Source organism: Macaca nemestrina, chromosome 11 (genome assembly GCF_043159975.1).
Source record: "Macaca nemestrina isolate mMacNem1 chromosome 11, mMacNem.hap1, whole genome shotgun sequence".
NCBI lineage: Eukaryota > Metazoa > Chordata > Mammalia > Primates > Cercopithecidae > Macaca > Macaca nemestrina.
The window spans coordinates 67,128,725-67,144,966 of record NC_092135.1 but is presented as its reverse complement, the minus strand read 5'-3'; the positions used below and the strand labels follow the sequence as shown (position 1 = coordinate 67,144,966).

Here is a 16,242-nt window from a genome sequence, read left to right as displayed (position 1 = left end):
TATCAGTGAAATGGGCACAGTGACATTTTCCTGACCTGCTGCTTGGTGTAGTTGTGATCAAATCAGAAAGTAGATGTGAAAAATCTCTGTAAGGGATAGAGGGCTGGATAAATGTGAGACATTATAATTAGGGGAATATTAATGTTTAAATATTCAAAAATTTCACTGCGAATCCATGAAACTAACGAAAATTCCGATCCTTTAGATTGAAAGAGGAAACGTGGATGGAACAGATCGAATGATCCTGGTACACCAGCTTTCCCACCCCTGGGGAATTGCAGTCTATGATTCTTTCCTTTATTATACTGATGAACAGTATGAGGTCATTGAAAGAGTTGACAAGGCCACTGGGGCCAACAAAATAGTCTTGAGAGATAATGTTCCAAATCTGAGGGGTCTTCGAGTTTATCACAGACGCAGTAAGTATTTGTCACTGAAATACATTTGTGGGTGTATAATGCATATTCACACATAACTTACATTTGTAAGCACATACCCACACAGAGTTTCATGTACATACACGTGCATGCAAATTGAAATTACCCAAAATATTTAAAAAATGATAATGAAGTCTTAAGCATGGTTAAGTGCCAAGGGCTAATTTGGCATCTGAAAGGCCAGATTGACTTTGGAGTAAGTTTATTCCGTTTCTCTTTCCATTACTTTCAATTCCTTACTTTGCTTTTGCTTCACAGAGCTCCCTGACATATTATCTGTTTTCTATTTTTGTGTTACTTATTAGAATATAACCTCCATAAGGGCAGGCATTTTGTCTGTCTTGTTTACTGCTCAATACTCGGTGATTAGAATAGTGCCTGGCACATAGAAGGTGCTCAGGGCATATTAGTTGGATGCCTGCTGGAAAAGTGTTAATGGGATGGAATTTTTAGTCTTAAAAGGAATACTTTTGGATGTTGCCTATTTCAACATTTTTTAAAAAGATAATCTTAACTTCTGATTTACCCCTTTAAATTAGTGTTATGATACAGGTAGTATTTTTTGATGTATTTTATAGCTTTCGTCTTCAGCCAAAGATGATCAAACAATTTGTTTCCTGTCCTATAACCTAAGTTTGTCACTAGGTATTTTTTTTAACTGCATGTGAAAGAAACACATGCAATAAAAATTAATTTTTTATTCCTATAAAGAATATTCTTTTTTTATTTTTCCATAGGTTTTTGGGGTACAGGTGGTATTCAGTTACATGCGTAAGTTCTTTGGTGGTGATTTTTGAGATTTTGGAGCATCCATCACATGAGCAGTATACACTGTACCCTATTTGTAGTCTTTTATCCCTCACCCCACTCCCAGCCTTCCCCCAAGTCCCTAAAGTCCATTGTATCATTCTTAGGCCTTTGTGTCCTCATAGCTTAGCTCCCACATACCAGTGAGAACATACGATGTTTGGTTTTCCAATCCTGCGTTACTTCACTTTGAATAATAGTCTCCAGTTTCATCCAGGTCACTGGGAATGCCATTAATTCAAGGATTATTCTTTAAATCTTCTTATTTCATATATTTTAAAAAACAAATAATCACATTATTGATCATGTAACTGAACGTATTCTTTTAAGTGCCAGTTCATAGGCAAATTATGAACAGATTTATATACTGACCTCCGTAATCCTCACATGATTTGTAGAAAAAAACAATTGAAGCCCCATTACCTAACTATTATACAATAGTTGGGTTACTGGTTTCATACCTTTAGGTGTTATTGTATAAGCTCTAGTCTCTCCAATATTGTTTTTAGATTAGCTCAGCTACTATATGTTGGTTATTAATTTTTATAATAAATTATTTGGTGACCCAATTAAAGAAATTTGAGATGGGGTGGCGAGTAGCTAGGATCAAAAGTTACAAACAGATTTTGTTTTCATTTAGATACTGCGGAATCCTCAAATGGCTGTAGCAACAACATGAATGCCTGTCAGCAGATTTGCCTGCCTGTACCAGGAGGATTGTTTTCCTGTGCCTGTGCCACTGGATTTAAACTCAATCCTGATAATCGGTCCTGCTCTCCATATAACTCTTTCATTGTTGTTTCAATGCTGTCTGCAATCAGGGGCTTTAGCTTGGAATTGTCAGATCATTCAGAAACCATGGTGCCAGTGGCAGGCCAAGGTATGCCAACTCCAATATAAGTAAGATTAGACTTCATCTGGCACCAGGTTGAAATCCCTGGTGCCATGAAAACATTTCTTCATGTCTGGATTCAGTGCATAATGAAGCTTTCCTTTCCCTTCAAATCAACTGGCACAGCCTAAAGTGTTTTTCAAACTTTAATGTGTCTCAGAATCACCTGGAGGGCTCACAGCAACACAGCGCCAGGCCTCGTTGCCAGATTTTTCTGATTTTGTAGTCTAGGGTAGGGCCAGAGAATCTGCACTCCTAATAAGCTCCCAGGGCATGCTGATGGTGCTGGCCCATGGATCACACTAAGAACCACAGGCCTAGAGCAATATAGAATGTAGCATGGGTTTGCAAGAAGTACTACAGAGTTAGTGTTCTGAAGAACCGTGCTTTATTTCTGACTACTAATGGAGATTTACGGTAGAAGGTATACTATTATTTAATATAGTAATGAAATAGTCCACAAATATGATTTATTAATATATATTTGGTGAATTGAAGCAAAAGAGTTCACAGTATTAGTCCCTCTTTAGTAATCCTATTTTTGCAGCACTTTGTGCTTACATACTCTGAATGTATAAAATGATCACTTGCTTCCTAGATGAACCAAGGTTTTTAGGTATACCTTGGCACAGGAGGAACTAAGAATTTTCTAACACTGCTAGGAGAATGTCACAGGCTAAAAATAGAAATACAGGGTAGAAAGGAAGGAAAAAAGGATGAAGTGAATGAAGGGCTGGAAGAGATGGTCAGAAAATACAGAAATGAACCAGGGGAAAGGAGTCAGAGAGCTTCCAGTCCCACACATCCTCCTGCCTGATGGTCATGTTCCCGTGGACTCATGACTCCTCTTTGTTTTTCCATATCTAAAAAGTTATGGATCTAAGTTATCATCTTGAACAGATATGACAAATTCAATCGTTTTTTCTCCCAGCTTTTCATTAAAAAAAGTTCAAACACAGAAACGTTGAAAGATTTAGCAAATATCCTATATCCTTTACCAAGATTTAACAGTCGTTAACATTTCATCACATTTGAGCTCTCAATCTGTGTGTGTGTGTACATGCATATGCATTCACATTCATTTTTATGAACCTTTTGAAAATAAATTTTAATATACCATGCCACTTTACCCCTACATATGTTAGCATACAGTTTCAAAGGGCATTATTAAATATTCATAATCATATTTCTCCAGTTGGCCTCACAACATTTTATATATAGCTGTTTTGTTCCATCCAAGATCTAATCAAGATTCATGCATTGCACTGGGAATATCTCATTAGTTTCTTCTAATTTGGAGTAGTTGCCTCTAGCTTTTTGCTATGACATTGATGTTTTAAAGAGGCAGACCTGCTGTCTTTGAGAATCCCACACTGAGGATTTGTCTGAATATTTAGCCTGTCTTTCATTTTTTACCCTGTAGTTCTCATGAAATGGAAGTTAGGTCTAATTGCTTGATTAGATCAAGGTTAAATACATTTAGCAAAAATACTTTATAGGTTATGCTGTGTTAGTTGATACAGAATCTTATCAGGAGGAACATAATGTCAGCTTGTCCTGCTCTTAGTGGCGTTTGAGTTTGATCACTGGTTAAGGTGGTCACTGCTACACTGCTGCTTTTTAAAGGTATATTTTTTTCCTTCTTAATTTGGGTGAAATCTATGCAGTCACACTTGGGCCCTGTGAATGTCTTGGCTCCCAAGCACGTTTTACCCTTTGGTTTTGGCAGCCATTGATGATCCTTGTTTGAAATGATTATTTAATTGAGGATTGCAAAATGGTGATTTTCTTATTCTAGCATTCCCTTTATATTTGTTAGATAATATTCTTCTATAAAGGAAAGCTCTTCGTTTCTCCCCAATTTATCTTTTAAAAAATTTATTATCATCGTGGGGTCAAATTTTTATTTTTTAAATTCAGTGTGTTACAATCAATTACTATAATCCTTCTTTTGATGTTCTAGTGGATCCATTTTGGCCAGGGAGCCTCTTCAAGTGAGCACCTGTATACTTCTGTGTACACCTTGTTTCTTGGTACAATAAGATGTTTCATGCCCACTTTGTACCTTCCCTGCCTAAATCTATAACCAGCATTTCTCCTGGGAGCCAGAGCTCCTTATTGTGGGAAAGAGTATTAGAAACCAAGATGTGGGTTGTAGGCCTGCTCACTGCAACTGGGAAAAAAGGGTTTCATTTTGTAATGGGGAGATGCTCAGAGCAGGGGGTTGGGAATGAGGGTTTGAGAGGAAGGGCAGACATTTAAAAGTTCTACTTGCAGTGACAGTGTTGTTTAATGATCATTTCTTAACTTCCAGGACGAAATGCACTGCATGTGGATGTGGATGTGTCCTCTGGCTTTGTTTATTGGTGTGATTTTAGCAGCTCAGTGGCATCTGATAATGCGATCCGTAGAATTAAACCAGATGGATCTTCTTTGATGAACATTGTTACACATGGAATAGGAGAAAATGGAGTCCGGGGTATTGCAGTGGATTGGGTAGCAGGTATATAAGCTGTATGGTGATTTTAATGGATTTGCATCTCTGTCGTCTTATTTTATGCTCGAAAGTTTAGCCTAACTCCATGTGCTACAGGTTTGTTTTTCTAGACAATTATTAAGATGATTTAAGATACATTGAATTTAGATTAAGCTATGTGTCTATTTGATAAATGATATGGTGTTTCAGTTTACAGATTCGTAACAAATTAATCATTATCATTTTCTTCTGTTATTAACATAATCTGAAGACAAAAATGGTTAACATATTAAATTATGTGGATTTGGTTTTTTTACACTTAGATATGCACCTGATTTCTGCATTAGAAATTTTCTAAATTTTCAAGAGAAAGGGATATAAAAATATAAACTATGGAACAGCATTCATTTACTTTGAAGCTGAGCAATTTTAGTTGCCAAATTCTTAATTGCTTCCTTTTATTCATATATAAAAATCACTTAGATAATGAGATATTTTATTAGTAATTTTTTTAAGTACCTGGTCCAGTATTACATTAACTTAGTTGTATTGATTCATGCACATAAGCTTGAATAACCACTCATTTTTATCACTCATTTGAGTAAAAATACCACTCATAATTGGAATATAATCCAATTCTACATAAAATCAGTATCATTGGATCAAGCTTGGTAAGTAGGCATCACTTAAAAATATTAGCATGTAGGCAGGACGTGGTGGCTCATGCCTGTAATCCCAGCACTTTAGGAGGCTGAGGCAGGCGGATCACCTGAGGTCAAGAGTTCGAGACCAGCCTGACCAACATGGTGAAACCCCATCTCTACTAAAAACACAAAAATTAGCGAGCTATGGTAGTGTGTGCCTGTAATCCCAGCTACTTAGGAGGCTGAGGCAGGATAATCGCTTGAACCCAGGAGGAAGCGGTTGCAGTGGGCCGAGATTATGCCACTGCCATCAAGCCTGGGTGACAGAGTGAGACTCTGTCTTAAAAAAAAAAAAAGAAAAAAAAAGGGGGGGGGAAATATTAACATGTATTATGAAAATCTAAGTACTATATAATAAGAGTTTATTGCAAAAAGTAAATATGGTAGTATGGTTAAATAAAGCTTTAACTGGGTTCCTAACTCCTGTTCCTGATTAGAAATGACTATTTCTGAGGGTATAGATAAAGCAGTAGTCAGCAAACTAGGGCCTGTGGGTCAAATGCAGCCTGTTGCCTGTTTTTGTAAATAAAGTTTTATTGTAACACAGCTATGCCCATTTATTTGTGTATTGTCTATGGCTGCTTTCATGTTACAGTGGCAGGGTTGGGTACTTGTTAAAGAAACCATATGCTCTGCAAAGCCTAAAATATTTATTATCTGGCCCTTTGCAGAAAAAGTTTGCCAACCCTGGATTAAAGGATTGGCAATGAGCAAATACATACATAGCAAGTAGAGTTAGGTAACGACAAAATGTATCAGTAACATATTTCACATTGGCCTGATTTCTCCAGAGGTGGTTTGAATCGGATATAGGAACAAAATATGTGTGTCTTGGTACTAGCATTGATAGTTCAACAACAGGCTTTCAATTACATGGAATCAATAATTTGCGACCATTCTCTACTTATTATACTATCTTCACAAAGTTATCTTTTTATTCTAGCATTTACATAAGGCTTAAAGGGAAATGGACTTTTGTTATGGTCACTTTTAGAAGGCCCATGGGATGAAAACACCTACATTAGTTAGAAAGACTAAGGAAAAACTTCATGTTAACCTTAAGCACAAAGAGCATTTGATAACATCAATAACAACCTGAGATGCTGCTGGTGCTCCCTCTTTGCTACTTTTATCATATGGGGGTAGAAGTTGTCCTATGAAAATGTATATTTAGAGTGTTTCAAGTTGGTATTGAGCATTTAGAGCTTCAGGTAGAAAAGGGGGGACATTCTGGAAAATATACCTTTCAGTAGAAAGTGGGTTATGATGTTGCTATGAATTCTAATGTACTTTAGAAGCTGAAGATAGGCATGTTCTCTCTAAATTTGAAGACGCAATCTCTGTAATTCCTAGGAGTAAGAATTTATTTTTCAAAGCCTAGACTGGGACATTTATTTATCATCTTGGAAAAGACAACATATAGTGACCCAAACTTCAACCTTATACATTTTGTTCTGAATTTGGCAAGTTCTCCCTTTTTTTCTTCTTGGTTCTCCATTGATCAGCATGCACTTTCATTTTCCCATAGGAAATCTTTATTTCACCAATGCCTTTGTTTCTGAAACACTGATAGAAGTTCTGCGGATCAATACTACTTACCGCCGTGTTCTTCTTAAAGTCACAGTGGACATGCCTAGGCATATCGTTGTAGATCCCAAGAACAGATACCTCTTCTGGGCTGACTATGGGCAGAGACCAAAGATTGAGCGTTCTTTCCTTGACTGTACCAATCGAACTGTGCTTGTGTCCGAGGGCATTGTCACCCCACGGGGCTTGGCAGTGGACCGAAGCGATGGCTACGTTTATTGGGTTGATGATTCTTTAGATATAATTGCAAGGATTCGTATCAATGGAGAGAACTCTGAGGTGATTCGTTACGGCAGTCGTTACCCAACTCCTTATGGCATCACTGTTTTTGGAAATTCTATCATATGGGTAGATAGGAATTTGAAAAAAATCTTCCAAGCCAGCAAGGAACCAGAGAACACAGACCCACCCACAGTGATAAGAGACAATATCAACTGGCTAAGAGATGTGACCATCTTTGACAAGCAAGTCCAACCCCAGTCACCAGCAGAGGTCAACAACAACCCTTGCTTGGAGAATAATGGTGGGTGCTCTCATCTCTGCTTTGCTCTGCCTGGATTGTACACCCCGAAATGTGACTGTGCCTTTGGGACCCTAGAAAGTGATGGCAAGAATTGTGCCATTTCAACAGAAAATTTCCTCATCTTTGCTTTGTCTAATTCCTTGAGAAGCTTACACTTGGACCCTGAAAACCATAGCCCACCTTTCCAAACAATAAATGTGGAAAGAACTGTCATGTCTCTAGACTATGACAGTGTAAGTGATAGAATCTACTTCACACAAAATTTAGCCTCTGGAGTTGGACAGATTTCCTATGTCAGCCTGTCTTCAGGGATCCATACTCCAACTGTCATTGCTTCAGGTAAGTGCACTCCAGGTGCTGCTTATCCTGCAAGTAGACACAATGGGGTCAACACACATGGATGACTGAGTGTTTCCAATGCATATGAGACTCTAATGTCTTTGTGTGTGCTTGTGTGTGTGTCTGCCGGTATGTCTCCAGGTATAGGGACTGCTGATGGCATTGCCTTTGATTGGATTACTAGAAGAATTTATTACAGTGACTACCTCAACCAGACGATTAATTCCATGGCTGAAGATGGGTCTAACCGCACTGTGATAGCCCGCGTTCCAAAACCAAGAGCAATTGTGTTAGATCCCTGCCAAGGGTATGCCATCATCTTTGTTATATTTCTGTCTGCTTATTTCTGGAAAGAGTGGGGCCTGAAATTGCGTTCATAGATAGCCAGTGTGTTATGGGCTTATAACATCATGGCTACAGATCCAAGGGTGAAAGCATATTGAATGATTTTACCTGGGAAGGAGGGTGCAGCGCGTAGCTCCCTTTGATGGCAGAAAGGTTGGCAACATACTAGGAAGTCAACACCCTGACTCAATAGATCCCTTTTGGGTGAGTTGTGTAAGTAGAAATGGAGTTTCTTTTGCCATGTTACTGGCAATTTGCAATTAAAGAATGTTGTCCTTTTTTTCTTTCTTTTCTTTTTCTTTTTTTTCTTAAGGACGATGAGGTTCCCTGTGAATTAATTATTGACTCCTTTTGTACGACTAGGTACCTGTACTGGGCCGATTGGGATATGCATGCCAAAATCGAGAGAGCCACATTGGGAGGAAACTTCCGGGTACCCATTGTGAACAGCAGCCTGGTCATGCCCAGTGGGCTGACTCTGGACTATGAGGAGGACCTTCTGTACTGGGTGGATGCTAGTCTGTAGGTGTCTCTGGTTACTCATGTGGGTGTTAAGAAGAGTTTTTCCTTCCATTTCCAAAGAAGAGGGATTTGCATCATGTGATGAAAAGATAATATGCCAGATAGACATTGCCAAAATATAGAATCACAGTTTTAGGAACTATGTTTATATTGTAACTTGGTGAACATACCTGTGAAAATGTATCTATATCATGCATTGAATAATTATGAACTAAAAGACATCTGAAGGTGCATTGCTAAATAGATCTGTAATTTCAGCTATAATTATAAATGTATTTTCTCAATTTAGAATTACAAATGAAATTACTCAACTTACATTCTGCAGGCCCTAGGTAACTGCCATAAAATCTGAATGACTTTTAAATGCCCATTGATATTAAGATTTTTTCTGGGCTTTAGCATTCAATGTCTTTTAGAAAAGTATTTTCTTTATTCTTTGACTTTTGGTCATCTTTTCAAATAGACCCTTTCTTCTCTGGCAAGCTTCTCCTCAGCACATTTCTTAATATTTTCCTTTTGTCAACTCTAATTTTGTATGTAACTTCTCCAAGTACCCCCCATATGTCTCACATTCCAGGCATCCTAATGGAATAGTTGAAGGGATGAAATGATTTTGTTTATTATGGCTGGTGCTACATACTGGGAATCTTACTTTTTCTTGCATATTTCTTTGGAATTTTAGTCTTGTGATGCCAAGCTCCTAACCTCCTGATCTTTTCTTTATTCTCCTATTTGAAACAAAGCAGTGATGCTTTGGGTCTAAGCTTGGATTATTCTAGGTAAATGCCTCAAGGTACTCAATAAATGTCAAATCGAAAAAGTCACTAAGGAAGTGGGATGGAAAAGTTATTGTTTTATTGAGAGTCTGCTATGTGCTCAACACTGAGTTCCATGCATTACATGGATTATTTCATGTTTTCCTGTTTCTAATGTCAACCCGGTTCCTTTTTTAGGATTACTATTCATATTTGGAAGTCAATGATTTTATAAAGTCTATTGTTTGATAAGCAAACAAGACCTCCCATCTCCAGAAGAAACATTTCTAGCTGCCATATGCCCCACTTGAAAAGAAAGTTGGGGGCTTGTGTAAACAATCATGAGGCACATGTATTGGGTTGCCAGTTGAAAACTTAACTCATTTGAGATTTCAACTTTTTAATTTTTTTTTTTTTTTTTTGCTTCATTTTAGGCAGAAGATTGAACGCAGCACTCTGACGGGCATGGATCGTGAAGTCATTGTCAATGCAGCCGTTCATGCTTTCGGCTTGACTCTCTATGGCCAGTATATTTACTGGACTGACTTGTACACACAAAGAATTTACCGAGCTAACAAATATGACGGGTCAGGTCAGATTGCAATGACCACAAATTTGCTGTCCCAGCCCAGGGGAATCAACACTGTTGTGAAGAACCAGAAAGAACAGTGTAACAATCCTTGTGAACAGTTTAATGGGGGCTGCAGCCATATCTGTGCGCCAGGTAAGGCATTGACCATGAAAATTAAAACATGGAGAATAATGATCACAATACAATTGGTAAGGAAGGCTGAAGTTCTCACAGGAGAAAAAAAATTCAAATTCTCCTTGATTTCAGGGTAATTTATAAAATAGACCTGGGACTATATTTTGAGAAGAAGACTTGGCAGGCTTCCTTTCTATTCTATATGGAGCCCTTTTATGAAAGCATTTTATTTTATTTTATTTTATTTTATTTTATTTTATTTTATTTTATTTTATTTTTGAGACGGAGTCTCACTCTGTCGCCTAGGCTGGAGCGCAGTGGCAGGATCTCGGCTCACTGCAGCCTCCGCCTCCCGGGTTCATGCAATTCTCCTGCCTCAGCCTCCCTAGTAGCTGGGACTACAGGCGTATACCACCATGTCCAGCTAATTTTTGTATTTTTAGTAGAGATGGGGCTTCACCATGTTGGCCAGGCTAGTCTCAAACTCCTGGCCTCAAGTGATCCGCCCACCTCAGCTTCCCAAAGTGCTGGGATTACAGGTGTGAGCCACAGCGCTCAGCTTATGAAGACATTTTAAATACAAGCTTGATGGAGTTAGAAAGAAAGATGAAGGGCTTGGCTGCCCTACTTCATGTCTTGACTAGGAATTCTGTCAGTGAGCCTGCCTTCCTTATAAAAGGATGTACATTTTCTGCTTAAGAGGTATTATTTATAGTTTGAAATATTTCTGGTGGTATTTGTGGGTGGGATCATATGTGCTTCATTGTGCATTTTATAAAGAACAGCAAATTCATGGAAGATGTGCCTTTTGATGTTGTTGCTTTGCAAATTTTGCTGAGAAGAGACATTGATATTTCCTGTTGTTTAGAAGGAATCGGCACATTTATTAGAAATTGGTGATTGCTCTTCTTGATGGAAAAGTGACTCAGAATATAGTTAAAAGGTTAATGGGCAGAATTTCCATGGCTTGTCTTAGGGAGCATTTAATGTAGAAGCTGTTGCAAGTGCTATTTGTAGGGGACAATGTGAACGGTGGCTGCATCCATCTTTTGCTTCTTCTGGGATTATCTTTCTTCAGGTCCAAACGGTGCTGAGTGCCAGTGTCCACATGAGGGCAACTGGTATTTGGCCAATAACAGGAAGCACTGCATTGTGGACAATGGTGAACGATGTGGTGCATCTTCCTTCACCTGCTCCAATGGGCGCTGCATCTCGAAAGAGTGGAAGTGTGATAATGACAACGACTGTGGGGACGGCAGTGATGAGATGGAAAGTGTCTGTGGTGAGTTGGACTCGGCACTTTTGGTAGGAGCTAATGGCATCTTGATGTCAAGTGTTTGGTACGGAATCCTGCTGTGTGTGAATGGGTTCGAACTGTGTGCCTAGGCATCCTGGTAGAGCTGAAACATGTTTCCTCTTATAATCCAGACTGTTTCTGTTAAATCACCCCTGTAGTGGTTAAGAGCATGAGCACAGTCATCATCCTGGTGATTGTATTTTGTAATCTGTATAGCCCTGGGAAAGTTACTTAATATCTCAAGCCTCAGATGTCTCATCTGTAAAATGGAGCTACTACTAGGGTTCTTGTGAGGAGTAAGAGAAACAATATGTAAAAAACCCTTAGCATGAGACATGGTGCATGCTAAGCCTGGCTTAGCTTGGGACTAAGGAAACGTATCATTTTTACTAATTTTCATAGCACAAAGGTCATTATTTCAATAATTTTATGAAAATAACTTCCAATCCTCAGCTTCCATCTGAATAGAGTGAGTAAAACACAGTGGACTTTCTCAGGGAGTTCTGAGGTTGGTTACCTTTTCCTAGCAGACTGTGATAGGGGCTAGGAGTTTTTATTTTCCTGAAATAAACTATAATTGCTTGCTTTTCTGTGATTGAGATAAATTGAGATTATCGAGAGATAGAATGACTTTGATTTGTGCTGAAATTACTTGATTTGTGCATAAAACAATTTATTTTAAAAAGGTATGCAACATATTTTGCTTAATCTAACTAATTAAAAGTGTTATCTCACTTTGCATGCAGTCCGTTTTGCAGCGTTTTTTGCCTTGGAAGGTAAATTCAAAGTGTCCCTTTTATTTAATTGTATCTTTTTAAAAATTAGGATAATGCTTTAATCAAGAGGGTTTGTTCTCATGTTTTTCCTCTTCTTAGCACTTCACACCTGCTCACCGACAGCCTTCACCTGTGCCAATGGGCGATGTGTCCAATACTCTTACCGCTGTGATTACTACAATGACTGTGGTGATGGCAGTGATGAGGCAGGGTGCCTGTTCAGGGACTGCAATGCCACCACGGAGTTTATGTGCAATAATAGAAGGTGCATACCTCGTGAGTTTGTCTGCAATGGTGTAGACAACTGCCATGATAATAACACTTCAGATGAGAAAAATTGCCGTAAGTTTATCTTAAGTGCTTATTGTGATTTTGGGTCTGAAGTCTTGGATCATGGGAGATGAAATTATTATATAAAAACAAAGGCTTTCCAAAAAAGATAAAACCGAAGTATTTATCTAAGATGTAAATTTTTGGCTAGGCACGGTAGCAAGTATCAACAAATACCAATCTTGTTTCATTTTTCTCTCCTTTTTTCTAGTATTTTAAAGTGACTCCTAGACATGCACTTCACTGATAATATTTTGGAAAATAACTACTATGCTGTTATAATGCCTGGCAAAATCAACAGTACTTACTTAATATCCCTGTGTACCTAGTCCATGTTCAGATTTTGTCGCTTATCCCCAAAATGTATTTTTACTGTTACTCTGTTCAAGTTAGGGTTCAGATGAGATCTACACATTGATTTTGATTGTTATAATTCTTCAATTTCTTTTATGCCACAACACTTCCCACTTTTTAATGTCATTGATTCATTAGAAAGATTGGGTGATTTGTCCTGTAGAATATCTCACATTCTGGATTTGACTAATTGCATAATTGATCCATTTAATTTATCTTATCCCTCTTATTTCCTATGAACTGGTATTTAGACCTAGAGTTTTGATCGTAACAGGTGCAATTCTTTGGGTAAGAGTGTTTCAGAGGTGGAGCTGTGCGTTTCCTGTTGCATCACCTCATGAGGCACATGATGTTGGGTTGCCCCACTTTAAGTGGATTCTGGCGTCAGCCTGAATCTTCTCTTATGAAACTCCCATCCTCCTTTCACCCAGTGGTTTTAGCATCCATGGGTAGTTGTTCCATAAACCCATTATTTCTTTAAGGGTTATGAAATGGGCACTTTAAAATTCTAGTATTCCTGCCACATTTATTAGCTGAAGTTTGATGAAGACATTTCCCTTGTCAGCTTTTGTGGGTAATTATAATCTACAGGATAAATACCTTTTGCTTGTCAATTTTCAGAGTAATGAGTTGATGACACAGGATAATTAAGTTTTAGTTTAGTTTAGTTTAGTATTATATTGAACTCTTTGATCTTTATGTATTTGATAAGTTTTAATACAGTGCTGTCAACTGTTCTTTTTAGTGCCCAGTTGTCCAAACTTAGGCCAATGGGAGTCCTTAAGTTGGATTTTCTGTTCTTTGACATGACCCCAATCCATCTTCTTATAGCTCAAGCTTGTCTTATATTTCCTGTCCCAGTCCTGGAATTAGCCACTTTTCCAAGGAGACCTTATTCCCTTTGTGATTCTTAGAAATTATCACAGGGTTGAGGTGCTCATTCCTACTTAGCTTTCATTGCTTCTAGTCCTTTTCAATGGTCAGAGCTAGGAAATACAGCTTTTAAGGAAAAAACTTTTTTTTTTCCTTCTTTTCTGAGATGGAGTCTCACTCTGTCGCCCAGGCTGGAGTGCAGTGGCATGATCTCAGCTCACTGCAAGCTCTACCTCCCGGGTTTACGTCATTCTCCTGCCTCAGCCTCCTGAGTAGCTGGGACTACAGGTGCCCACCACCATGCCTGGCTAATTTTTTTGCATTTTTTAGTAGAGATGGGGTTTCACCGTGTTAGCCAGGTTGGTCTCAATCTCCTGACCTCGTGATTCACCTGCCTCGGCCTCCCAAAGTGGTGGGATTACAGGCGTGAGCCCCCGCGCCTGGCCAGAAAAAACTTTTTATTGATATTTCTCATTTAAATTTAAGATTACAGGTTGTTTACATTTTAGATTTTATAATCACATCTCTTCTCATGCTTAAAATCATGGTTTCTCTTGACATGAATATAGTTACTTGTTTGTTTTATTATATAGTAATTTCAAAATACCTATAATAATTTCAACATTATTATAACCACTCAAATAATACTATTAACACTAAATCTACTAAATGCAAGATTCAGAAGTCCTTCATTTCTTCCTCTCCTTTCTGCTTCCTCTGTACTCTTCTCAATCTATCCAGAGAGATGACAATTTTTGTTAGTTTATCTTTTCTTTGTTGTTTTTGTTTTTAGTAGAAGCATCTCTCTCTTGCTACACACACACATACACTTATATTGTCATTTTTCTTACACAAAAGATAGCCTACTGTTTTGAATCTTGCTTTCTTACTATTAACAATATATCCTGAAGATTATACTGTCATTACTTATCAGTATATAGAAATCTTCTCTATTCCTTTAATAGCTACATATTACTCCATTGTGTGGAAATGCCATAGTTTATTTTACCAAGAGTTGGAACTCTCGTTGATACTATTAACTAATGAAAACAGTTGATTTAAGTTACAAATCAGTATCTCCTCTCCCTTCTCCCCAGTATCAGCTGGAAATATGTCTTTTTACTATAGAGTCTATAAGTAACATAAGTATCATGAATCCTGCCTTTCTGATAGCTTTGAAAATGCCGCCCTCCCAGTGGTTTGATTTCTACAATAGATCTGTTAGCATGGATACTGTTCATAATACATATTTGGTGGATATATTCCAAATATTTATCTGGTTGTCTTTTTCAAGCTGATCGCACTTGCCAGTCTGGATACACGACATGTCAGAATTCAAATATTTGTATTCCTCGCATTTATTTGTGTGACGGAGACAATGACTGTGGAGATAACAGTGATGAAAACCCTACTTATTGCAGTGAGTAAGATAAAACTGCTTTTCTTTCCATTGTTCCAGAGATGCACGTTGTGAGCTAATACAAAAATATGAAGCTTGCGTATCTGGGCTGATTTCAATTGTCATTTCACATTGACCTTCTAAGTAGAGGTGGTAGGCAGCTGCTTTCGTATGTGGTTGCATGGGTATGAGAAACTCTTTCTCTCTGTTCCCTGGCTGGAATTCCCAGACCCCGAATATTTCTTCCAGAGATCTGCTACTATTGGAGAGCCATTTCTCCCAGTGTTGAAAGCCTTTCACCTTCATCTACTTAGGCAGAATTTGCCTGTTAAACCTTTATAATTTACTCTTAATATTATTATAGTGGCTATTAGTAACTGAAAACAATTTTTTTTTTCAGACAGCCTCACTCTGTCACCTGGGCTGTAGTGCAGTGGCATGATCACAGCTCACTGCAACCTCCGCCTGCTGGGCTCAAGCCATCCTCCCACCTCAGCCTCCTGAGTAGCTGGGATTACATGCATGTGCCACCACGCCTGGCTAATTTTTGTATTTTTTGTAGATATGGGGTTTCGCTGTGTTACCCAGGCTGGTCTGGAACTCTTGGGCTCAAGCGATCCACCCGCCTCAGCCTCCCAAAGTTCTGGGATTACAAGTGTGAACCACCGTGCCTGACCAGTAACTGAAAGTATCTTTATATCTCCTAGGTACATTTGAATTTCAGAAATCTCTATTTCATATTTAGCAATTTGGTTCATTCAAACAATTTCCTGTATTTATAGCTCAAATTAAAAAGCCTTTCTTAAGTTTGATAACTTTGAGACTATTATTATAAATAGTTACATAATTTAAGGATTTAGTGATTGCCCTTCCCTGTTCTGGGTATATGTAGTTAAACTCTTGTCAATGGTCCCCTCCCAAGAAAACCAAAGGACATCATAATTATTTGCCACCAAGCTAGGGTACAGCACAGGAAGAGGAATCTGTTGTAATAACAGCAGCACAAGGAAGCAGAATTCAGGATGCCGCCACCAGATAGGGCTAGACAGATAGGAGTTATTGCTGACTTTCTGGGGACCTCTGCTTCCATGTCGGTTCTCCTCTGGCAAATCATCAGATA

At 38.3% G+C, this 16,242-nt stretch overlaps 1 protein-coding gene across 1 annotated transcript in view; it reads left to right on the top strand.

The window, feature by feature from the left end:
• The window catches only part of LOC105483280 (LDL receptor related protein 2), a 214,626-nt gene that overhangs the window by 130,463 nt on the left and 67,921 nt on the right, over positions 1–16,242 (top strand). Inside the window, exons 36-45 of the mRNA XM_011744068.3 lie at positions 206–419; positions 1,885–2,124; positions 4,451–4,639; positions 6,845–7,765; positions 7,907–8,072; positions 8,474–8,632; positions 9,822–10,111; positions 11,172–11,375; positions 12,266–12,508; positions 15,018–15,143. Of these exons, the coding sequence (XP_011742370.2) occupies positions 206–419; positions 1,885–2,124; positions 4,451–4,639; positions 6,845–7,765; positions 7,907–8,072; positions 8,474–8,632; positions 9,822–10,111; positions 11,172–11,375; positions 12,266–12,508; positions 15,018–15,143 (2,752 nt within the window). The remainder of the gene's footprint in view (positions 1–205; positions 420–1,884; positions 2,125–4,450; positions 4,640–6,844; positions 7,766–7,906; positions 8,073–8,473; positions 8,633–9,821; positions 10,112–11,171; positions 11,376–12,265; positions 12,509–15,017; positions 15,144–16,242) is intronic.